The 25,091-nt window shown below is 41.4% G+C and overlaps 2 protein-coding genes across 2 annotated transcripts; both read right to left on the reverse strand.

The window, feature by feature from the left end:
• Positions 1–14,914: 14,914 nt before the first annotated feature.
• On the reverse strand, positions 14,915–21,293 carry ptrh1 (peptidyl-tRNA hydrolase 1 homolog). The gene is made up of 5 exons (XM_026344365.1): positions 20,642–21,293; positions 19,335–19,554; positions 18,652–18,751; positions 18,421–18,466; positions 14,915–18,267 (listed from the first exon to the last, which is right to left on the reverse strand). The coding sequence occupies exons 1-5, from the start codon at positions 20,825–20,827 to the stop codon at positions 17,980–17,982; spliced, it is 840 nt and encodes a 279-aa protein (XP_026200150.1). The 5' UTR covers positions 20,828–21,293; the 3' UTR covers positions 14,915–17,979.
• A 460-nt stretch (positions 21,294–21,753) lies between these two features.
• Positions 21,754–23,228, reverse strand: LOC113150496 (natterin-3-like). Its single transcript, XM_026343052.1, has 2 exons — positions 23,114–23,228; positions 21,754–22,844 (listed from the first exon to the last, which is right to left on the reverse strand). The coding sequence occupies exons 1-2, from the start codon at positions 23,226–23,228 to the stop codon at positions 21,754–21,756; spliced, it is 1,206 nt and encodes a 401-aa protein (XP_026198837.1).
• Between the last annotated feature and the right edge of the window lie 1,863 nt (positions 23,229–25,091).

Here is a 25,091-nt window from a genome sequence, read left to right on the forward strand (position 1 = left end):
TTCTTACAATATTAGACATTGTTGCATCACTAATGGTGGAAAGTAATTAAATTACAATTAAAGTACAATTGAAGCCACATTTAACAGCTGTAGCACTGAAGTGATGTAAATAATGCATCACTAATTGTAATTTATTAACATGATTTAAACCATTCTATATTAGAAATACTTTTATTTTTGCAATATTCTGATGCTAATTAGTAAGAACAATACTCTAAACCTCTAAACTAAACCAGGATTTGCAGGATTGAAATACAAGTTGCTGAGTCAAAGCAGGCAGTGACGCTTCCAAATACAAATCTTCACTTGAGTTAATTACACAGTGTTTATATTCAAACGTTTGAGGTCAAGGAAAGAACAAAACACAGCATCAGAGTTACTTCTACACATCTGTTTCTGGGGTTTTAATCAGTCATTAAAGTGACTGGAAGCTGCTGTAGCACTGACACATGCTGTTATTCTCCATCTGTCCCTGAAGGAGAATGAGTGGAGCTCCTCACAGCTCTGAACAGGAAACAGAGGAGATGCTATCGTGCTCTGACAGAGATGTAGCTTCACTATCTCCTCAGACAGGAAATTAATAGTTTCTCCATCGGAAATGAACAGGTGTCAGAGGTCTGTGGAATTCTCTCGAGACGTGGAAGAACGTTGATGGTTGTGAGGAAAGTTCAGGGAAAAAAGAGTCAGGGAAGAAATTCTGCAGCGTGACGGTGGTGATCAGCTGTTGATTAGTGGTGTGATTAACTTTAATGCACAGATTAGAGGATGAAAATGTCCGAAATGTTCCTCTAAACTCAATGTTCTTGGTTTTAAAGGTTGTAGATTTAAAATATACACTTAAATGTAAATGTGAAGATTAATACTCATGTCATTTTTCACCTACCTGATCATTCACTGGTCGTCATCTCCGTCAGTCATTCTATATTATTCTGCTCATCCTGTGTCTTGCTTGGGTAATTGTTTGTTGACACATTTCTGGTCATAATATGTCTCTTTTTGGACAGTTAGTGGACATTGAGCCCAACTTTACAGCTGATTACCATGTTTAATTATGTTATGTTGAAATGAATATAACAACCTCAGTGTGAAAATAACCACTGGACAGAGTCCACATTCACTGTTGTTGCTCCTTTTCTCCTTCCTTCCTTCACCTCTTTGTGCTCTTTAATTAAAAACAACCTCACATTCTGATAAGGTTACAGTTTGTCGTTCATTATCAGGAAACGCCACCCGACACTTTGACTCCTAACTTTGTCCAAATGCTCTTCAGTCACCTGCTGGAGGTTAGCGACCCACCTGAAAACCAGCCCAGAGTCGATTTCCTGCCCTGCTGACAACATTTTGGAAACATCTTCCTGTCTTTTATAAGCCACCCCGTCGCCTCCTATATATGCCACATCACACCATGATCCTGCCGTGATGACTCCATCAACCCTACACCACCCACCACCACGCAGGCGATGCAAGGAAGAGGAGGGGTTCGAAGGTCAGCTTAGAGGCCTCTTCACCCCAGCTGCTGTTGCTGTGTGTCGCCATCTCCGCCCTTCTGGACAATGAGACACACACGCACATGCATATATAATAATGTGGAGATGACCAGCACACACTCGTATCAATGCACACACACCTCCCGTGACCTCTGGGTCTGTTTTCACACGCTCCCTGAAGAACAGCTGGACCAGACTCTCTCCTCTCACCGGGCCTCTCGCGATGGAGGGAGAGAGTGAAGGACAGAGGGGAGTTGAGAGAATACATTTCTATGTGACTTGATTTTCTTGATGTCCTTCCTACTTTCACTTCCTCCCTGTCATCTGTTCTTTCCTCATCCTCCCCCCTCAGCTCCTCCATCACAAATTGAGTGTAAAAGCCACTTTCACCTCCCACTTTTCCTCCTCACCCCTTCCCAGCTCTCCCTTCTTCCTCCCCTCCATTCTGAGGTGGTGGGGGGGAGGCAACAATGGGACGCTGCTTCTTCCTCCCCCCTCCCCACAAACCTCCACATCTGTGAGTGTCCCTCTGTCTCCTCATTCTTCTCCCTAACCGCTCCATTATTGGGCCTCTTTCACTTGTAAATGTGGCCAGCGATACTTATGATGGGTCTTTTATGCACGCGGCCAGGGTCAGGAGAAAGGTAGGGGCAGGGGGGGGGTGGTGTGGATACAATGAGGGGGTGGGTCATGGTTGAGGATGGTGAGGGGAACGGGGGGAGTTGCTTTAAGGAGTCTTGTGTTGTTTTTTCTTCCAGGCCAGAGTGAGAAGGGACAATTGTGACAAAGAGTTAAATCCTTTTTTGTGTGTGCAGTCATTTGGGACGGTTGGGACGGGCCCAGCTCGGTCCTCGCATTCCTGCAGCCGGCCGTCCCCTGGCACGGCCGCGAGGGACAGGCCGGGACTGAGGTGGAGGCACGGCCAGAGTGAAAGCTCAACAGTCATAAGTTGCAGAGGCAACCCCAGAAAGCAACATACATACATGTAAACACTGATAAACCACAATTATACCATCACAAACCTGAGCAGCCAACACTGGAGCCTGGTTACAACAGGGTCTTCTTTAAACAGTGCCAAAGAGGAAACTTTCAGGACAGCTGTCGTTCAAAGTGCTGTTACTTAAGGTTCAGTGTCCACTGACACTGGTTGGGAGGAACCAGGGGAACCAGGGGAACCATCAAACCATCAAAGCATTTTAAAAAAATAGCCTCAATGTTTCCCTCAGAAATGTAGTAAAGCAGAAGTAGAAAGCAGCAGAAAATAAGAATTAATTGTTATAATTATTTTCCTTCTGCTAGCACCTCTGAGAGGCTAATGCCTATGTTATCATGCTAAAACACTCACAATGACAATGCTAAAAAAATATGCTAATGTTTACTTGATGCTGATGTTTTACTGTTACCAGTTTCACTTTCTGATGAGGGTATTTGCATCTTAAAACGTGCTACATATGTACAGATATATATTAGACAAATGATGTGGTGAAATGTGTGAAAAGTCAGAGGGTCCTGAGAGTCAGCATGTTCAGGATGTCACGGTGATCTATCCAGTTTCTTTCCATTAAGTCATGTTGTGGCAAATTATTTCTGTGTTCTAACAATGGTTCTTTTAAATATGTTGGGAAATAAGAGCAGATCCACTGCCTGGTTTTTCTAGTCCAGGAAGTGCTTTGTTGTCTCATACAGAAATCGTTTACACCAAAGACTGAGGACCCTCCTTCCCAAACCCTGTCCCAGAATAAAGAATCACTTCTGACATCTGCACAAAACTCTGGGTTGATTTTTATTATTTAATCTAATATTGTCCAACATGATTGCGCTTCATTTGGATACTGGGCATGTGTCCCGTGCGGGGTTTAGTTTAGACTCAATTCACTAAGATAAAGGGAAAAACGGTTTTGAGTTGCAGAAACAGAACCATTAACTCATCACTCACAAGTGGATATTTTTTCAAAAGCACATCTGCCAAGCTGACATTTGACCAAACAGGCCAACAGAGCAACAGACAGGAGGTTGTGTGTCTCCAAAAAGAGGCAAACAGAGACCAGGAGCTGTGGCGGAGTATGGTGTGGTGAAGCTGATTAGAGGAAAGAGAGGCAGGTGTGGAGGCAGGTGAACAGGAAGAATAACAGGTGGGTGCAAATTGTCATAACACACGGGAACATTGCTTCTGTTTAAGATAAAATGGTTCTTTATTACATTTGTTTGTTTCAATTTCTCAGTTTTTGAACTCAACATTCTGGTCGGACTGGAGGAAAGTGGCTGTTTTACAATTTCATTCTTTTTCAGAAATAAACTGGAGCAACTGAATCAAGTTGTTAAGTGCATCGCTGTTTTCTGAAATACCTACAGTCATTTAATGGATTGTCATTAATGAACTGGCACAAATCTTCACAGTAGATGATGAACCTCCTACTTTTCACCACAGCACAGTGAATCACACTCAACCAAAGGACTCACCACACTTTGTGACCTTTCATCTGGAACCGCTCAAACTTTTACAGTGTGTATATCCTCTTTAATTAAGGAAAGGTTTGAATTTTGAGTCTCGTAGTGATATTTTTCATGGACAGAATCCAAGGGTTTAGGGTTTGGTCTCTTGTCTCAGGGACACTTTCACATGTGGCCACTTGAACCACTAACCACATCCCCTGCAGCATGTTGGCATGCTGATGATAATCGCTGTAATTTCGCCATGGACGATAAATATTGACCAATTCACATATTTGACATATTCTGTACATATCTTCAGTTTTTCTGTATTTATGTTATTGTATATTGATGTTATTGTGTATTGATGTTATTGTGTCTTGATGTTATTGTGTATTGATGTTTTTGTGTATTGATGTTATTGTGTATTGATGTTATTGTATATTGATGTTATTGTGTATTGATGTTATTGTGTATTGATGTTATTGTGTCTTGATGTTATTGTGTATTGATGTTGGTGTTGGATCTTTCCTGGTTGTGGTTTCCTTTCTTTCTGTCTGTGTTGAGAACAACTGTAATGAGGCAAAACAATTTCCCTCTGGGATTAATAAAGTTTTTTTGAATCTTGAATCTTGAATGTTAACGTCAAACTTGAGAACAGCTTCACAGACAGATCTGTGGCGTTTTGTGCATTTTTCAACAGACTGTGTTCACATGTTATTTCTCTGATCATGTAGCATCAGTCGTAGCCTAATTAGACAATAGAGAATACTTTGTATTAACAAATACAACATTGACCGAACAGGCAACAGGGTTTTTCATTAGTTTGGGCAGGTGTGAACTTACCTGTGTGTGTGTGTGTGTGTGTGTGTGTGTGTGTGTGTGTGTGTGTGTGTGTGTGTGTGTATGGTTGTGTAACGTGATGTTATGATTCAATTCTGTGATGCAACTTTACGTCTGTTGCTTCTACAGACGCTGCGTGGCCTCCATGGTGTCATGGCCCGACCAGTCTTCTGTGGGATTATCTGTTATTTTAGCTTCTGTTCTGACCTGTGCCACACACACACACACACACACACACACCCGCACACACACACACGTACAGAGTAATGGTACACAGTGGAGGGGTGGTCTCAGTGGCAATCGAGTCTCCAGGACAACAGGTGAACAAAGGGGACACGGCGGGGGGAATGTGAGGCGAGTAAGGGGGTGACGGGTGACTCCTGGAGAGGGCTAATGGGAGATGAGGAGGTGGTGGGGGGGTCAGGTTGACCTTGGCCTCTGAGCTGTGGTCAGATGGGGTGCGAAGGCCACCGGCCGTGAAGGGGGAGGAGGAGGATGAAGAGCAGAGGAGGATAAAGACTGTGACGCCTCTCACTCTCTTCAAACCTGCAGTGATTAATGACAAAACACACACAGAGCGCCCCGGCTGACCCTTGTGAGCCCGCTGCTCAAACAGTGGGCCCCAGGTCTTCGGCGTGGTCACTTTCCCAACACTTCTGATTGATGAGCGATTCGTTTCTCACCACAAATTATGGTAATAATGCTGAAAGAGATGTGGAGCTGCAACTCTGCAGCTGCTCTGCGCAGCACTCGGATCCCACCGAACACAACTAGGATTCAGAGGCCTGGTAGGAAAGAAGCGTGTCTCAGTTTATCAGCAGATCTGCAGGCAGGGTTTTAAAAATACTGTCCAGATTTCAGTCCAGTGTAGTTTAATTGAGACATGTTTGAGCTACCACATATTATTAAAATTATTCTTAAATGTAGTCTTTTCCCCTCACTTGCCAAGCAGAGCAAATTCATTCCCTTTGCTGTTCGTGACTTTTCATGCCGTCACGCTGCTCATAGAGTTTGCTTTGTATTCAGTCTGAAAGCAAAAACAACCAAACATTGACAAACAAAAAATTGACATTTAATTTATACATGTAACTCTTCGTGTAATGTCCTGGAAAGAGAAGCATCCATGAGCAATAGATGCAGCTGCACATGCATGATAAGGAGAGAATGATCCTACATTTCATCCTGGTAGTTCAATGACTTTTGTTTTCTACACTGTAAAAAAAACTCTTACTATTAAAATAGGAAACGTCACTGATAACACGGCAAGTTCCTGCTAAAAAGCCAACATGTCCTCCTCTGGCCAGGCAGTCGGTGTTGCTTAAAATAAACAAAGCAGATGATTGGCCAGGAGGAAGCTGTGATGTCACAGCGCCCCTGCTGAACTGCAGCTGTGCGTCTGCAGCTGGGGCCGAACAGTGGTGCAGTGTGGAGGTGGTGGTGGTGGACGGATGCTGTTTGGCACCGACAGCCGGGGTGGTGGTGGGAGACAGTGATGGTGGTTCTGTCAGAGATGGGCGCAGACGTCCTGGGTGTCTCCACGCAGGAACAAATGGCGGCTAAAAACATGTTAACTGTGTGTGTGTGTGTGTGTGTGTGTGTGTGTGTGTCATAAAGGAGCCATCAGTTGGGTGTGGTGTGCTCAGGGCCAAACATGGCTGCTGTCTGTTGAACCCAACAGTGGTGACATTTTGCAGGAGGTGATGGGTCGTGATGATGACAGGGAGGGGGGGTCTGTTACATCTGCAGTGCTTCTTGCTCCCCCTCCACAAAACATCAGCCTTGCTAGCGCTCGTTGACCTGATTCATGTCCGGTTCGACCTGTGGACACACCAGACTCTGTCGACTCCGGATGACGCACACACTTCACATACATTCACACAAACATATCTACATGACCCCTCAGCGTGTTACTAAACAAACAACAAAAACATGTCACGTGTTTGTGAATTCACACGAGGACATTTCCAACGATGGGCTTTCAACATTCTTGCATGTTTGTCAGATGCCCGTGAGATGCTCCTGCTGGAGTGTGTGTGAATATGTGTCTGTGATGGGAAGGAGGTTGTGATGTGACGTCATCCTCTGGTGCTCACACACCTCCTCCTCCTCCTCCTCCGCCTACATCCAGTAGCCTCCCTTCATCTCCATCTCCATCCTCCCTGCCTTTTGCTCTGCGGCTCTGCATGTGTGTGTCACAGTGATAAAACAGCCCGGGTCATGTGACTGTGGAGGTGGTGGTGTTGGTAGGATGTAGGAGGAAGGAGGAGGAGGGCGGGGGCATGAAGGAGGAAGTGAGTGACCCAGTGCAGAACGCAGCAGGACGAGAACAGCTCGTTGCCGTCCAACATGGAAGCCACAACCGGAAGAGGAAGCAGTTTGAAACCTTTGTGCGCTGCGTCAGCGTCTGTGATCACATTTATCTTCAGGCAAACCACCGTTCAACCACTGATCAAACATGGAGATGGAGACAGAGACGGATTTCTGCTTTTCTTTTGAGACGATCACTGAAGACGCAGCAAAGAGGAACCAGCCAAAAGTTAAATTAGCCTGAGTACATAGACATTTATACATGTTTATATATGAAAGTTGGTTTTTTTTTGACAATTTGATGCTGCAGAGACTTTGATGTCTTGGAAAACACACACAGTTTACACAATTTAAAATGATTTCATGATAAAAGATTTAAAAAGACATTAACATGAAGGACGCAAAACAAGTCACATATGTGTTTATATGTGTATTTAAAATCACAGCAGATGCTCGGTCACACATTTTAACTCCTGCGTGACTTCACACTGACTGGAAACGCCACAGTGATCAGTCTATACCTCATCAGCAGATGCCAGCGAGGTTAAATGGCTGTAATGATCTCTCTAATCATTACACTGCCCTCCTAATTGTTTCCTCAAGATACCTTTGTCATCAATATCACTGTCGATACTCATCAATTCCACGTTGAGGCGCACTCAGCTGCAAGTGCACCTGAAGTAACCCTTCAGCTGCACAGAGGTTTTATCATTTAGCTTGTTTCTGACTGTTTGTGGGAAATAAAAGTGCTGAAATCAACAATTTTCTTCTGTTGTTGAATATTTGTCAGAAAGAAAACAAAAGAAATTTGATTTTTTCTTACAATCTCCTCTGTAAACTCTCAGTTTCAGATCAGTTTTCGTAGTTTTAATTCTAAATACTGCGTCACCTGAAACTATTGTGACTTAAACAAAACCAAACACAAAAAAAAGTTTAACATAATTTAAATCAATTCTACTACTACACTGGTGGACGTATTTTCCATCTTCAAATTTAATAAAAAAAGGGTCAAAGGATCCTCTACAAAAGGCACAAATAACAAATTAAAGTCACCACAGAAGATTTGAATTTGAATTAAAACATAAGAATTTAGCTTTTAGCGTTGTGTATTTTTTTTTTTATTGTGGTTTGTTTGAGACCACAACATTCTTCAAATCACAGTTCAACAGAGGGACCAAGACCACCAAAGTTATTCTTTCATTAAGAGTTCCAGACTTCAGTCAGAATTTAGCTAATTTTAGACCAGGTAGCGTTTTTGCAGCAGGTAACACTGTGTTTAAAATTTTATCTTTTGCTAAATAAAACTTAATTAAAATAGTTTTGTGGAAGGGTTCTTTCATAGAGTGTCATTGTGGGAACCATAACTCAATTATATAATATCAAAGAATTCAACTCTAAATGTTTTAACATGTCAGAAGTCTCTTATCCAGTCTTTATGTGGCGTTCAGTGGCTCCCGGTCAACAGACAACTAGTGTTTTTTCTTTCTGCCCAACTTGGGTGGTGGTGCATGGACTGAGCACACACACCTCCCAGAGTTTTTAATCCACTGTTCTGAGGCTGAGCTCCATCCCAGAGCTGCCCGGCTCCTCGGCAACACGCTGAGAGCGGATTACAGCAGCAAATTAGTCCGAGAAGACCCAACACATCTGAGCTGAGGTGATGCTGTGGTGTGAAAATCAAACAGACCCCCATCCCAAAACCCAACAAGTCAAACTGAGGGTTTGGTTTATCCTGCTGCTGGAACTAGCTCAGATTTGTGTCATGTCACAGCTTTCACATGTTCCCAGTAGATTTAAATTTTGTTCCTTCACTGTTTTTTCAACACTAAGAATAAAAATTGAATCTTCAGACTCCAAACTAAGACAAAAATTTTTTGTCTAATACTATAAAATTATTTCTCTTAATGTAAACGTCAATATGACACAAATTTCAAACTTTTTTCTACAAAATAATAACATCAATGGCACTTTAAATACACTTGTCATTAATTCATAAAGTATCCCTGAAATTTTATTTATTTTTTAATTGAAACATTTTTTTTTACTCAAAACTAAAACAGTGTTTGACCAGTTTTTTAGTTTTAACTAAAACAGGTTGTGCTTCAGGCATCTTTTGATTTCTGATGATGGAAGCTGCACTTCTTAAACCAGAAAATCAAGACAGTGTCCAGATGGAACAGGCTAAACATGATGAGGCCTGCTGAGCCTTAAAAAGACTTTTTGACATTTGGAATTTTTTAAAAACTAAAAGCACAATTCATCGTTTCCTTTTCAAGCTGGAACCTGCAAGACTTTAATTCTAAAACTGAATGTAAATAACATTTCAAATGTGAATCATGCATGAGAGAAATATTTAAAATAAATCAGGAAACATGAAGAGAAGAACAAAAAATAAAACACGGAAGAAAATTTAAAGAAAAAAAAAAAAGCTGTGATGCTTCCAGTGATCATTAATTCTTTATTATTCACCAACAGTAGAATCAGTACAAACGAATTCCGTCTTTATTGGCTTGTAATGGCATCCTTTATCAAAAGGATAAAGGGCTTGGAAAAGGTCACGGTTTGTTAAACAAAATTAAAATGATACATTCCTGAAGAATTATGCAAATTATAATCCCCAAAACGCCAACAAAAGGCGGCAACAAAGGCTCACCAGTGGAGCGACAATAAACCTTCCCTGCGAGGTTTTCAGCAGGAAAAGTGCGAATAAAGAGAGAAACTGTGGAGCTGGGCCTGCATGAGAAATATTAGTTTCACTCCAACAACTTAGAAAAAATGTTCCAGCTTGTAAAATACTTAATTATCGCTCTTTATTGTTATTATTTTTTGGTTGGCCTCCTCCTCCTGCAGGCCTTTAATCAAACTAAATCTGCAAAACAAAGTTGAGTCTGGGCTTTTTCTGCTTCAGTTAGTCAGTTAAAGGAGCCAAAATACGAGCTTTGGGGAATTTAAGTTCATTAAAAAACAAATTAGAGTCAAATTAAGATGCAAGGAAACGGCTGTGGCCCTCTGAAGGCCCTGAAACAGAAAAAAGGCGCAAAGAAATGTGGATTAAAAACTCAAAGAAATGCTGGAAATGAGCGCATGAGCTAAAAATGATGAGTTCAATGTGCAACATGCAGGGAAGAAAAGGCTCATTTGATCCTGGAAAAGAGAATCAGAAGTGCAGGAGCGTCCAGCAACAGATGTCCAGGCACAATTCTCGGGTTGGGTTTGAGATTTCACAAGAATTGCGTTTGGACAATCAGCAGCTAGAGCTCAGAGAAGAGAAATAAATGAAGCTTTAAACCAGACACGGGAAGAAAAGCAGCAACACGCAGCACTGTGTCTCTGAAAAGGCTTCAAAACGTCAAGATGAGTGAATCTTCTCGGTCTGAGCAGCGACCACACGTCTGAGGCCACATCAGCCATATTATCCAATTACAGCCACTAATTAGCCACTTTCCAATTTATCTGAATAATCCCCCAAACAGCAGCTGAGCGGACACCTTCCATTCATAAACAGCCCCCACACACAGCAACTCGGAGTTAACACGAAGACAGGAGCTGGAAAGAGGAGTCCCGACGATCAAAGCAGTTTTTATGCCCCAAACTCCTCTCCGCCATATCTGCACCTGTTAAGACGCATCTCTCTCCTCCGTCCTTCCCTCCTTCTTTGCCTCCTTCCCCTTGTAGTCTCTCCCCCCCGCCTGAAAAAAAAAAAAAGCTCCAAAAAGATGCAACTAGCATTTAAATCTCTTTTCAGCTGCACAGATGTTGTTTTTCCTGCAAAGACTAAAAGCAGAAAAGAAGCAAAATGACGGGAAATGTGTTGCAGGTTGATGCACCTGCTCCTCCGCGTGTAGTTCCTGGAGAGAAATTGGAAGCGGCTCCAGCGGCAGGAGAGAGAGGAAAAGGGGATGATGGTGGAAGCGAAGAGGCGGGCAGCGAGGATGGGTGCTCCCCAGGATGGATGCCTGGAGGACGGGGTGCGAGCGGACGTCAAACCGCCGCCGCCACCATCACAGCCCTCACTTCCACCAGCAGCACCGCCGCCGCCGGCTCCGTCTGTCGCTCCTGCTGCTCTTGTCCTCCTCCTCCTGCTCCACCTCCCCTGCTGGCCGATTTGAGGGGGCTTTTTCTGGGGCTCCTCCAACAATGCGTCCGTGTCACCGAGAGAGAGCTCGAAAGTGGGGCCGCTCCGCTCTTGGTACTGAGATTTGAATAAACACACACATGCACACACACCGCGGGGGTGATGATAAATGCCCATTAAGTCATGAATCTGCACGGAGAGAGAGAGAGAGAGAGAGAGAGAGAGAGAGAGAGAGAGAGAGAGAGAGAGAGAGAGAGCAGCTGCGAATGAAGCTCCAGAAAAACCTTAAAGACACAACGCTCTCCTTTTCCTCTCTCTCTCCTTTATTCTTCGTTTCCAGCTCCCTGTGCTGTAACACACTGAACACTGGAGCTGAGGTTTTCCTCTTCTTGCTGCTGCTGTAAGACGCAGCTGAGGTTTCCCTCACTGGTGATGATGATGATGATGATGATGATGATGATGTGATGCTCTGAAAACAGAAACAACAACAAGAGAAGTAAACTAAATGCAAATGAAACGAAATTCGTTGAGAAAGAGTCACTATCTGGAAGAACAGGAAAACGAAATGCTCTTTCAGTCATTTCTCCATTATGAAATATTTTCATAAAACTGTTTCAGCCTTTAAAACTCCAACTTCAAGAGTTCTTTTAAATGAAACCTTTAAATATGTAAACTTAAAATTTAACTGTGAAAACACACAGGAAAAGGATTTAGACAATTATTTGCATCCTTTACATTTTGATGAAGATCCTGCAAAATAACAACAATATCCAGAACCACTAGTAAATGAACCCAGATATGATTAAAAAACATTAAAAAAAAACACATTTTATTTTCTGTCCATGTTAAATTAACCAGGTTAAATAAAATAAAAATATCCTGTTTAAATACATTTAATCTAAAATGGAATAAATGAACATTTTTAGTTCTTAAAATAGCAAAAAACTAAAACAAACAAATACATTTTTATGATAAAATAACTTTAAACTTCTGCAATTCATGTTAATGATTAATGTCATTAGGTTAAAAATGCCCAAAACTTTTCATTTTATTTGCAGAAAATCCTCAGTTCACATTTTCTTTCTTTAAGATGTTAAATTCAGTTTTTTATTAGTGATTATAGTCAGATACAGGTTTACAGTTTACTGTTGCTTCCAAGCTATAAGCTAAATCTAAATACATCTGATATCACTGAAACATCAGCAGATAATTAATTTACAGAAAAGATTTCACTTTACTTTGAAAGTTCTTTACAGGATGTACAATATGAAGCAATTTACTCACTAAAATGCAAAGTTTAGCTTCTCTGAACTCTTCTGCCACAAGGAGGCAAATTCAGTCAACATCTTTTCAATATGTCAGTTTCATGTGTTGGTTTCCAACATTAAATCAACACCGATCACAAAGATAGAAGAGTGTCATAAAAAATGTTCCTCATTTTAACATTCACACGACCTGTTCTACAGGGTCTCTGCTTCTCTTCTCTCTTTGCCTCAAGTCAAGAAGAATTTCTTTGAACTAAAAAGTAAATTTTCAAGATAAAATGAAAACATGTTTGAGAACCCACAGGCTTTAAAGCTCTGCTGAGAACAAATGTGCAGGCATGAAGCTGAACCTCGACCTGCTCCTTAAAGACCAGACCCTGCTGAAAGTATAAATTAGAAATTAATATTTAAAAATACAAAGCAAATCACAAAGTTCTAATCTTGACCCAAAACATCTGCATGGCACTTCTGTGACTTCTTTCAGATTAAACTTGATGTGGTTGATGGTGTGAAATCAACAATTACAGTGGAACTAAAACGAATTTGATGTAAACAAAGATTCACGTACAGAAATACTGTAACTCCTCTATCAGTGAACGGCACTACAACATTATATGACTTTAATGTTACACACGATGTTCTAATTATTCCTGTAGAAGCACTTGATATTTGTATTTTTGGGTTGAAACAGGAAATGGTTTTGGTAGCGGATATGTTAAAAGCTAATTCTCTACTTGATGAGCCTCTCAAACTGTTCTTTGCTTTGGTTCAGACTGAAATATCTCAGCTACTGGATGGAGTTCCATGAACTTTAGTGCAGAGATTCAAGTTCCCCAGAGGATAAATTGTTATGACTTCATGATTTTTCTGCTAGCTCTATGGCACAAAGTTACAGTTATTCTGTCACATTTATGATAACAATTGCCATATGGATTACCAGACAATGTACTACAGTCATTGATGGTTTCCAGAGGATGACTCCTAATAACCCTATCAATTCTTTGACTTGCCCCAAAATGAGGTTTACAATTAAGATTTAAAAGATGCAAACAAACATGAAAACATGAAGCACAGTGGAGGGAGCATCATGATTTGGGGCTTTGCTGCCTCTGGACCTGAACCTCTTGCTAATCTGCACGGGAAAATTAATTCTCAAGGTTATTAAGGTTAACAAGATAACATCAGGGTGACTGTCGACCAGCTGAAGCCCAGAAGAAACTGGGTGATGCAACAGGACAATGACCCATAACATTGAAGTCCATCTACTACAGAATAGGTTCTGACACAGAAAACCCACCTTTTGGATTGACTGTGATTGCTGTGTTCTAACCTCAAGAACTTTTTCCACCATCACTCTGCATGTTTAATGGGTGTGTTCAATAAAGACATGAAAGATCATGACTGTTTGTGTTTTATCAGACTTTGATGAATCTCAGATCACATTTCATCATGAATTTATACAGAAAACCAGGTAATAGAAAACACCATCATAACCTTTTCTTGTGACTCTGATTTGGTGTCAGTAGCAGCTCTTGTTGTCTTGAGTTTTAGTTGACAAAAAATTATACAAGCATTGGAATAATTTCTGGTATAAAACCTTCATGGATAATCCAGCATTATTATTATTATTGTTTGCACAGGACAAAACCATCCGCTTACTGTAAAGCTGAACGTAATCAGTGAGACAAGGGGTTAAAGGATAAATTACCCAGCAGGCTTTGCCTTCAGGGTGATGGTGGACCCTTCCTTCCGCTCTCATCAGACATGTGAGTGGATTCCCTCCGCATTGCCCTTCTTTCTACGGTGAGTTAACATTTCCGTTGCTGGGAACATCTTTGCACGTTGGATGCTCATTTGCCTCTTAAAGGGCCCCGCTGCTGCCTTTTCATGGCCCTGTAAGGATAATTTAGTGCGGGAGGCCCGAGATGACTGGAGATTATGGCTATGAAAGGGGAGAAGGACGCGTTATTAATGCTGGCTCATCGGAAAGGGGTGAATGAGAAAAGGATCGCTAATGGGCCTGGATTCACTGTAACACTCTGCTGTGCCATGGGAAACAGGAACACTTCAGTCTATTCTGTGCTGGTGAAGAATAAAAAAACAGAAGCCTCATGAAAAAAAGAAAGTGTTAATGAAGGACACTACGGGTCCCTGCTGGAACATTACAGTAATACATGAAGTCATAATATACATTAAGGTCACCATAAACTGTTTAGCACCGTAATGAGTCTCTACAGAAATATTATAGGAACATTAAAAGGATACCTCGAGAGGAAGCGGGATAAAAACTATTCTGTGCCACAAAGACATCATAAGTCAATATAAAATGATGATGATGATATAAAAGTAAAGTGAATCTAAACCTTACTTTTACTATGTGTCTAAACAAAAACTGTAATTGATGAGAAGCAGATTATTTGCCAAATAATATAAAACCTTTATTTAGTTAATATTTATTTTTAAAGCCGACTGCTTACACTGCAAAGCAAAAAACATTCCACCCGACATTATGAAAAACGTTCCTGTTAAAAGAAAGTTTTATTACTTCAAATTAACCAGGAACACAGTGTAGATTGTTGACATTGTAAATGACTGTTGTAGCTGGAAACAGCTGTTTTTTAAAAGGAGAATCTACATAAATGTACAGAGATCCATCATCAGCATACAGTACATTAGTCCAGTATCGTGTTTACAAATTCAATATTACAATTTAAAAGGCTAATTAATCTTTTGGATCCCCTTTTTGTATTTATAATAGCAAACAAGAAACAATTCTGTAAGAAGCTCATTTCTAAGTGAATTTAGTGCACATAAAAATAAAAATACATCTTCACTTCTGACCGACTGAAGGCCAACAGATTCTTCATCACCTGTTCTGAAACACAGAGCACTACACACAACATCAGCTGCAGAAACATGTCTATGGGTTGTTTGTGTGTAAAATTCAGTTCCTCAATGTGTCATTTATTTAATTCATAGATGACCATATATCCAGATTTTGCCACTAACCATGTAAAATTTTCATATTAGTTTTGTTTGAAATAAAAGTGATGAATTACAGTGAATGTTTTACCTGTTTTACACAAAACCTCAGCAGTAGCTAAGACATGTTTCCTATCCAAAGGTGAAACATTCACCTGTCAACACCTCTAAAGATCACTAATCAACACAGTTAGCCCCATTTCTTTAGCAGAGATGTAAAAAACACAATCTGTGACTGTACAGCGAGTTGTCTTCTGGGACTATTTCTTGGCAGGGAGGAAGAACTACCTGAATTAAAACTGTGAATGCATGCATCGATAACTTGCTATGGTTTTGAGGTGTTGTTTTGTAAGATATGACTTGTTTGTGTTAAGGTTAGTTTCAGGACATCTAACTCCTTTTTGATAGAGTTTACTCAGCTCCAATGTGCATTTAGAGGCCCTAAAACCTGCCCAGTGTCTTCTCTGCTTGTTAATTGTTGCTTTTCTTTCCATTTTCTAATCACCCTAACCTGTCGAGGCAGATGACCACCAACTCTGAGCCTGAGGGAGTTTTTCCTCTCTACTGTTGCCTACTGCTGCTCAAGGGGGATCTATTGGAGTGTTCTCTACCTTCCACTAAGATCTTCACATTTCTATTTAAAGTGCCTTGAAAATCATTTTAGTGTAATTTGGTGCTACACAAATACATTTATTGAGATTCTCCTAAAAAAAAAAAGCCAAGACCAAGTCTTGTACAGCATTTGGTGCTATTCCATTAAACAGCTGTCACAGAATAAGTGAAACTGCTGAAGTCACCACACCTTCTTGAATATCAGCAGCACATTTCATGATAAACCACAGTTCTTAAGACATTCTCCTCAAAAACACAATCATCGACCTGATGGTGGCACTAGAGGAAAGGTCAGAGGATCATCAAAAGTCAGGACGTGGGAAGAAATGGAAAAGTATCCAACAGATGCTTCAATCTTAAACCAAAGTGGTGGACAACAGACAAACACGAGCAGTGTACAGTGAACAGTGTATGTTTCATGACTGTAGCTCTGAATAGAGAAATACTTTATTCACCCCAGTTTCTACCTTATTACTAAAGTCTTTCATTTCATTTCATTACTACTGTCAGTTCTCCAGTATCCAGTCTCTTTAATTGCTTCATGTTTGTGCAGAGTTAGCACATCTGTGGGAAGACCCCCCACCAGGCTGCTGTCCAGCTACGCCCGGCCGTAGAGCATAGAGAGAGGTTGGGGGTCTCAACCTGAATTCCTGAATACATTTAGGGTCTCTTCTAAAGGCCTGAGTGTCCGGCCCCACTGCTGACCTCTGACCCCTGCAGAAGAAAAGTTATTGAAGCTGCTGCTGAAGCCTCTTAAAGCTGACCAGCGAGGAGGGGCTGGGAAAGTGGCCTGATGGAGGCGAAGGGTGGCTCAACAGGGTCACACCACAGAAAGACAGGCGTGGGGGTGTTTAGGGTGTGTGTGTGTGTGTGTGGTGGGGGATGTCATAGAAGTTTCCTTTGAGCCCCCTCCTCCTCATGTCCACAAGTGTGTCCCAGCAGCTATTGTGACTCTGAGCTGCAGCAGGACAGAAGGCCTCAAACAAACCGGGTCCAAACAATGATTGGCCCCTTTTGTTTCTCGCTTGCCTTTCTTCCTCAGCCCTCCATCGCAATCTACTGGCCTCCTTTGTATTGATTTCTCCTCATTCAGCCGCTCGTCGGCCTCTTTCCGCTGTTTTATATGCTCTTTTCTGGCTTTTTTTGTCCACCTCCTCCCCCGCTGAACTGCCTCCTCTGGCATTCTCTGCAGTGTGAGAACGCAGGACAACTCTCAACTGGACGCAACTCATTAAAGACACCCAGTTGATGAAGAGTGTAATTAGTGTGACAATCGGAAGGGGAAATCAATATGTTTTTACACATGATGGTAGAGAGCAGCGTGTGAGGAGGACCGTATGTTTGGGCGACAGCAGCAGCAGGAGCATCGCTTTCACTTGTAGATACAAAAGAGGAGAAACTGAGCCTGATGGAAAAGTGATTTTGGTTTTTGTCCAGTTTCAATCTTGACTCAGGTGACTTGTAGATCTATTGACTTGACATGTGTGCACACACACACACATACAGCCACTAATGAGAGCTGGTGCTGTTTGTTTTGATCATTTACTTTCACATCAATACTAAATAAGACGTCTACAGAATTCACAAATGAATAAAAACTCTCTTCTCAGCATCACACCATCAAACACAGAAATGAATGAATCACATGTGATGTCAAGCTCAGAGGCTTTGACCTCTGTTCCAGAATTTATTTCAACATTTTAATTACCCTTCATCCTCTCTTAACTGACACTGAATGAGGTATTGAAAGATGAAACATGATCAGTTTGATTCATTTTGGACCAAAACGTTTCTTTTAATATAAAAGATCCTGACATCTGTACTGTCTCTACGGTTGCACCTCTGCTCCTGTTGCATCATTTTGAGTCTTTTCATGCAGGTTGTTTGTCTCTTAACTTATTTAACTCACACAAGAGAATAAACAGTCTCAGTAATTAACTTCTATTTCCTGATGCAGTTGTGTATTTGACAACAGAACTCAGGAATTCTGAGCTTCAGCAGCAGTAGAGTCCTGAGCTGGAGAGGCTGAGCGCTCCCTCTCCTTCCTCTTCTGTGCTGCTCGTCTGCCCCCTGCTGGTGAGGTGGGGGCCTGGCAGTTCTGTTCAGAGTCTTCCTGAGAAAGTTGGGAGAGGAGGAGGTCCACGCTCTGGACTAAAATAGAATCCAGGACCTTCTGCTCTTCTGAGGAGAACCGGCTGAGAACGTGACGTTCCACTGACATTTTCCCCATCGGCCGGCCGATCCCGACCCGGAGTCTGGGCATCACCTGTAGAACACGAGAGGAGATGGGATAATCCTGCTCTTCAACCACAAACTTAATGAATTAAAAAAAAAAAAAACTGAAATCAAATCAGACTAATGTAAAACTCTCCAGAAATGATTCAAGTTTGCATTAATGAGTAAGTTACAGGATACTTACATCAGTCTGCAGACAGTCTACGCAGGAGCGAACTCCATTATGTCCTCTGTGGATTTAAGATGAAAGTTAGTAGTTTTTAGTAGTTTTAGTTTGTTTCTATTTGCCTTAATATTATTAAAGTAATTGATTTATTTGCATGGAACATTGAAAGATTTCCAGATCATATCCATTGTAAAGCTTCAAACTGCAGTGTGGTGAACCTGTGATCACAGGATAGTGAGTGAAACCAACCTTGCACTTCCTCCATGTTTGATGGCGATTTTTCCCAAAGGTTTGTCCAGTTCATCGTGGACCAGCAGGATGTCTTCAGGCTTGATGCCATATTTACCAGCTGGAGAGGAGGACAGACATGCTGAAGATGATCAAGCATTCAATGTGGCTTCAGTTTACTGTTCAGATATAAACTGTCGAGAAATCACATCACGTCTGATGGGCTCAAGGTGACGTCTTCATTTGTCTTTGTGGATACAAACCCTCAAAATAACCAGTGAACAGTGAGATGAAAACGAAGAGAAGCTGAGCAGCTGAAACCAGGCAATATTTGAAATTTCTGCTTGATTTAACACAACTATTAAAATGATTCAGTAAAAATCTTTTGAGGTTTTAGTGTAAACCCACTAGAAATGCTTTGTGATGTCAGCGTGATTCTGCTGCTGCTGAGTGAATTTCTGTTTAATTATTTGTCCCAGAGGCAATTTATTAAATGACAAACAAGTGTTTGAGAAAGAGACCGACAGACGAATAAATCACATTTGTTTACAGAGCACTTTAACAAAAGTGATTAGTGACAAGAGCTGCGTTGGATGTAAAGATAAAAATGAGAACAAGAAGCTCTGGAGCTCATTTTATAGTAAAACAATAACAATAAATTAAATGAACATCCAGACATTCTGCAGTGAGCACGGTGACCTCACCTGCTTTGGCCACAGACACTCCGTTGACGTTCATCAGCAGCTTGGGACGGAGCAGCACCACATGTGTGTGCTGGACCTCTGAAACGATGACCTCACCGGACACGTGCTTGTCTCCACGCCAACGGTCAGCGACGCCGAGCCGGGTGGCGAGTGCCCCGAGCACGGCCATGCCAACGCTGTGTCTGGTCCCTTCCATCCCCGGGTTTCCCAGCCCCACCACCTGACATACGCACAAACGTTAAGGCATTCAGATCTGTAATGAAGCTGCTTTCTGTTGTTTTGTTGCAGCCTGTGATCTGACTTTCAACTACACTACTTTAGTGTAAAGTTTAAAGTTTAAAGCACCAAAAATCTAATGTTTGAATTATTTCTTGCATCTTCTACTGGTGAAACATAATTACATTTTTAAAAATGAGTCACAGCCAATAAAACAAACAGGTTCATCGATTTTTGACTCTTAAATGTATATTCAGAGAAATGCAGTAAGAACTTTATGTCCACTGAGGAGGTTGAAACTGACACAAAACACATCCTGCTGCTGCCATGTACTGATGGTACAGATCATCTCTGTTAACAAAAACACCACAGACTGCATTGTGTTACACTCGGGCTCTATGGCTGCTGACACACTGCAGACATTGTGTTCTATCTCCATACACATTGAGCTTTTATTTATTATGCTCTCAAACAGAGTATCCTTCTCATTTTCTACTCTCAAACAAGACACAGTAAAAAGAAAAGACAAGTTAACAGTGAAGGCCAACTTACAAAGTACATTAAAGATAAAAAATGAATGGCACGTGACTCCTTATGGTGCCACAATGAAAATAACAGTACTTGCAGTGCGTATTGTCATTATTGTGGATATACACTCTGTATAAACTGGGACTGATCATTGCCAACATGTCACCACACCATGAGTCACATTACACCAGCAGCACAGTGAACAGAACAAGCCAAACTCCACTCAAAAATCTATCAATTTAATGAAGCCTTGCTACGTTATAACCATACAGATATTTACTCATGACACAATTTCTGAATCAAAATCACAAAAAAACACGTATTAAAACCACAATTGTGTAGAAGATGGGCAAAGAATGACTCAGAAAATGCATTCATATATAAATTATGAGCTCTAAGAAGAAAATAATTCTAAATGATCAGATTTTACAATGGTGTTTGGTGTGATCTGTTGCGATGATACCTTGGGGCTTAGTAAACTTATGGTAGCCATAGTTAAACAGCTATATATAGAGTTACAGTAAAGCAGACAAACTGTAGGTGGTGTGAGGATTTAAACTTACCAGCTTTCGGCTGCCTTCAGTGTGTAACTCTGCTTCAATTCCCATAACTGGTGTAAACGGCTCACTCAGCAAAACTCGGTTTATGACTCTTGTTAAAACTCGTCGCATTGTAATAAAGTTCAACAGCTTCTTTAAAAAGTGTGACAAACAACGATAAAAGTTACTTAAAATTGTAATTTTAATCATTCGGCATATGAAACAACCTGCTTGCTTTTCTAAATAGGTAAAATTTTAAGCGTTTTCACAGCAATGAAACCACTTTTCTCTGAGCATGTCTTGTATAGCGATTGCTTAATTAGACAGATTTGTCAATGGGATTCGGAACCGATTCTTTTTTGTCACATTTATCTGCTCACGTTCCTTAAACGCGTCATATGGAAAAATCAAATCCAATCACTTTTACATGAACTTCGATCTCCTCGAGAACAGATTTTACAAGATTTAAAGTTAGCATTAGCATTAGCTTGCTGGTTTGATCAGGCCAGCGTTAAAACAAGGGAAACTCTTAAAATAACCACAGAATAGACTGTGAACACAGTCACAAATAAACGATATCTCAGAGCTTAAAACAGACAAATCGAAGCAATGGATAGATTATGATCAACTCTAACATGTGTGACATGAGGTAACTTAGCTAGTTCTCCTGTCATCACAGTCAACGAGTGTAAAAAAGACAACCTGGCGTCTCCCAGTCTGCGGCGCTACAGCGCCATCTAGCATCGGTGACTGAGAAGTACAACTCACCGACTCACCGTGAATCTGATCAAACACACTTTATTATCATTTCTATTAATCAGATAAACCACTACACGAGAATAATCAACATGATATTAAACAGTGGCTGCATTATTACAATTCTTATGCCAGATTTTGGCAGGTTGCAAGTGTTGTGCAAGGAAAGTAAAATAATGTCAATATTATAATGACAAATTGACTTAGGAGACTGAATACAAAGAATAGTTAGTGTAAAATTGTATATTTGAAAAATAACATGATGGGTGAGTTGTTTAAAGGGGACAAAAGACAAAAACCTTCTTTAAATTCATATTTTTATTTTAATTTTTTTTGACTTTATTTGTTTTGTTGTGACTTCTATGTAGAAAGACAGGTCGTCAGACTTGAGCTGGGGAGCAGGGAACAGCCTCGGCCACCGGCTGACATCTCTCCACCACAGCGTTGATCTCACCGACGTTCACGCCGTCGTAGGTGCCTGTGATGTACGTCCAGTGGGTCTCTCCGTTACGATTGGTCCTGCTCAGCCTGCCGGTGAAGGGGATGTCAGCCTTCATCTTCCTGCCTTCCATCCTGACGGTGCAGGAGTGGTTGGGTTTGACCAGCAGCTGCACAGAAACAAAGTGACTGATGGACTCCACCATGGTGGTTCCCTCTGAGAACGTCACCGTCTGCTCCTTGGTGAAGTCCACGTTTCCTGGGCCGAGGATGGGCACCTTGGCCTTCATGGTGGAGACAGAACCATTACGCGTCTCCCTGCCAATGTCCCACGTCTTGGCCGTCGTGCTCGTCTTTTCCAGCTTCACCGTCTTCTCCACAGATGTGCACTCCAGGTTGGTGACCTTGGCGAGCTGCAGGGCCTCCGGTGGATTGTGAAAGAGCTTCATCTCATCAATGGCGTACTCCACATGGGAGATGTGCTGACTGTAGCCGTCTGTGTTGATAGACAGGACCTGGTAGTTCTTGTACCAATACTCCTTACCCTCCCAGGGGAGGAAGAAGGCCTCGTGTTGAGTCACCACTTTACCAAGACCATACTTGTTTTTCCCCACGTAGATGTTTGAGTTGGGGCAGGTTTTGATGGCAAACTGAGGGACTGACCCGTAGGAGTCCTCAACCCACTCCAGGAATTCAAAGTGGTCCTCGTTGACCAGCACATCAAACTTGGAGGAAGCATACTCTTTGTCGGCATAGGGGTACTGGCAGAAGCTCCCCTTACTGGCAGTGTAGAAACCAGCCTCGCAGTTGACTTTGCACACGTAGTCGGTGCGTCCGGTGTAGCCGTTGAAGATGGCGACAGCCCCATCCGGTAGAGAGCCGTTCCAAGTCACCCACTTGAGGTTGACGTACTCACCAAACATAGGGATGGAGTGTGAGCTGGTCTCGGTGTCTGGGATTTCTCTAATTGTGGGAGGGTTGGTGACTTCTCGAGAAGGGAGAACATTTTCCAGCGTGGGGTTAAGCCATGGCTCTACATGAAACGCACAGAGACACTGGCATCAAGTTTGATTAATGGGAGAAAGGAAGTGTTTTATTGTAGAACATTCGGAGATTCATGATCAAGACAAGCAGATCCTGACCAGTACATGTAAGTGTGGGTGTAGCTGCCTGTGTGGTTTGTATGTAATTTAAAAGGAACATTACATCAAATTAAAATCATTCATGTCCATGTTTGGGGTGTTTTGTCATATTATAATAATGTAGCAGATAAAACTGCTGCATTATTAGGATTTGACTCACTGCTGGGTTTTTCTTGATCGTTTTCCACTTGGGAGATATAGAGCTGTGGGTCAGACTGTGGCGCCGGGCTGCAGAGCTGCAGCACTGCCAGGAAAACAGCAACACAGAACCTCATCTGGACAAGAACACAAACCGGCATCAGGTCAGCATCAGTGAAAACAAAACTAAAACTGCTGAAGGTCATTAGAGTTACAAAGCCTAACGCTAACCCCTTTAAACACACAAGATACAGCCCAGGTTTACTGACAATGACGTTACTGAGGTGCAGTTAATGAGCATTGATATTTGCAAAGTGTAAAAGTGTATATCAGACACTTACTGAGAGTTACTGTGTTCTGTTAACAGTGTGTCCCTGTTTCCTCAGAAATATTGCTTAACATATATTATAATATTTAATTATAATAACAAAATGCTGCTTTAATACAGATGTTGCAAAGATTATGTGTCCTCAGCTACATTGCAGCAGGAAAATAAATATAAAATAAATAATCAGCACATCACAGTGCAGGTGTATAATTAATTATCTTACAGTCAATTATACTCCTGGGTTTATTATGTCATTGTAGTTTTTAGTCAGATTGCAGTATAATTCAACAGCAGTCAAAGAAACAATGAAAAATAAACTTCATGTTAAACTGATTTCAAATATTTCAAATTGATTTATTGTTGTATTCTGATCAATAAACGATGCAGCATGTTGTTAATCATGTGAATGAGTCTGATGAGTGTCTGATTCAGGAATAGAAGCAGTTTTTACCTCGACAGGTTCCTCCTGCAGTGACGCTGGGTGCACTATGTGCTGAGTTTTAAAACCTCCTTGAAAACTTATTGCCCCCAATAAACAGGAGAGCGGCTGCAGCAGCGTCTCACATGCTGATCCGGTGTTTCCTCTGCTGCTGCTCACTTTCAGTCTAAAGACTAAACCTGAAGCTGCTAAAACATCATATTCCCAAATAACAAGGAGTCATGTTCTCAAAAACATTAAAGTAAACAGTAAATTGTAATAAATATAAATGTAAGAGATGAGCTTAGGTACCATCTTCTTATAGTTTCTACAGCAAATCATGGTCCTCACATTTATACAGTAAATATAAGTTTCTGTGCCAGACGCCTTCACACAACCTACGGCACGTTGGATTAACCTCAACAGTAATAATGATGACTTTAATAAAAAAGGCAGCAGCAGCTGTAAAGTGTCAAACTGTCGGCTGTGACCTGGTTCATTTGCCAAACTCTTATCATTTGATTCTTTATTATTCTTTAATTGTTCTCTGTTCAGCTGAGCTGCAGCTAAACTGGAACATTTTCAGACTTCAAGCTGAGAAGTGAGGCCCGAGCTTCTGCAGGTTCACATTTTCCTCGATGATCAACTCTGGGTTTGAGTCCTGTTTTTGTTGTGACCGCCTGTTGTCTTGGTTTCCTGCCAAATCAGACCCAGCTACAGTAAAGATACCTGGGTTACTGTAGAGTCATCATGCTGGCCAACTTTGTCCTTGACTAGAAAACGTCTTCCAGCAGCTGTCAAAGAGTGTAAAAAGAGCTGCTGATAATGATAAGAGGATTCTTTATTGATCCTTGCCCCCCTCCCCTCCCTTTTTACTCTTTGATCAGACTGTTAAAAGTGCTTCATAAATAAATTTGCCCAGATTTAACATCCCGTATCTAGTGGGTAATAGAGGATGGCATGATGTTCAAAGTGCTGTGGAAGTCTTTTTCCACTGATGACAAGATAGTGCATGTTTAGATAAGCTCAGGCTGGGAACACAGTGATTAGATCTGCTGTAATAGTGGGTCATTGATTAAGATGGTCTGTGTTGCGTAATGTCGCCGGTTGCCAAGATTGAACCAGAGCAGAAGCAGCTCAGCGGAGACATTGTTCCTCACGCACAGCTATATCATTGAAAATCGCTGATGTCAGGGGCGTCTGTGTGCGTCCTTGAGACAGAAAGCTATTATCAATTTATTTATGAAAGTCTAA

This window comes from Anabas testudineus, chromosome 9, assembly GCF_900324465.2.
Source record: "Anabas testudineus chromosome 9, fAnaTes1.2, whole genome shotgun sequence".
Lineage (NCBI taxonomy): Eukaryota > Metazoa > Chordata > Actinopteri > Anabantiformes > Anabantidae > Anabas > Anabas testudineus.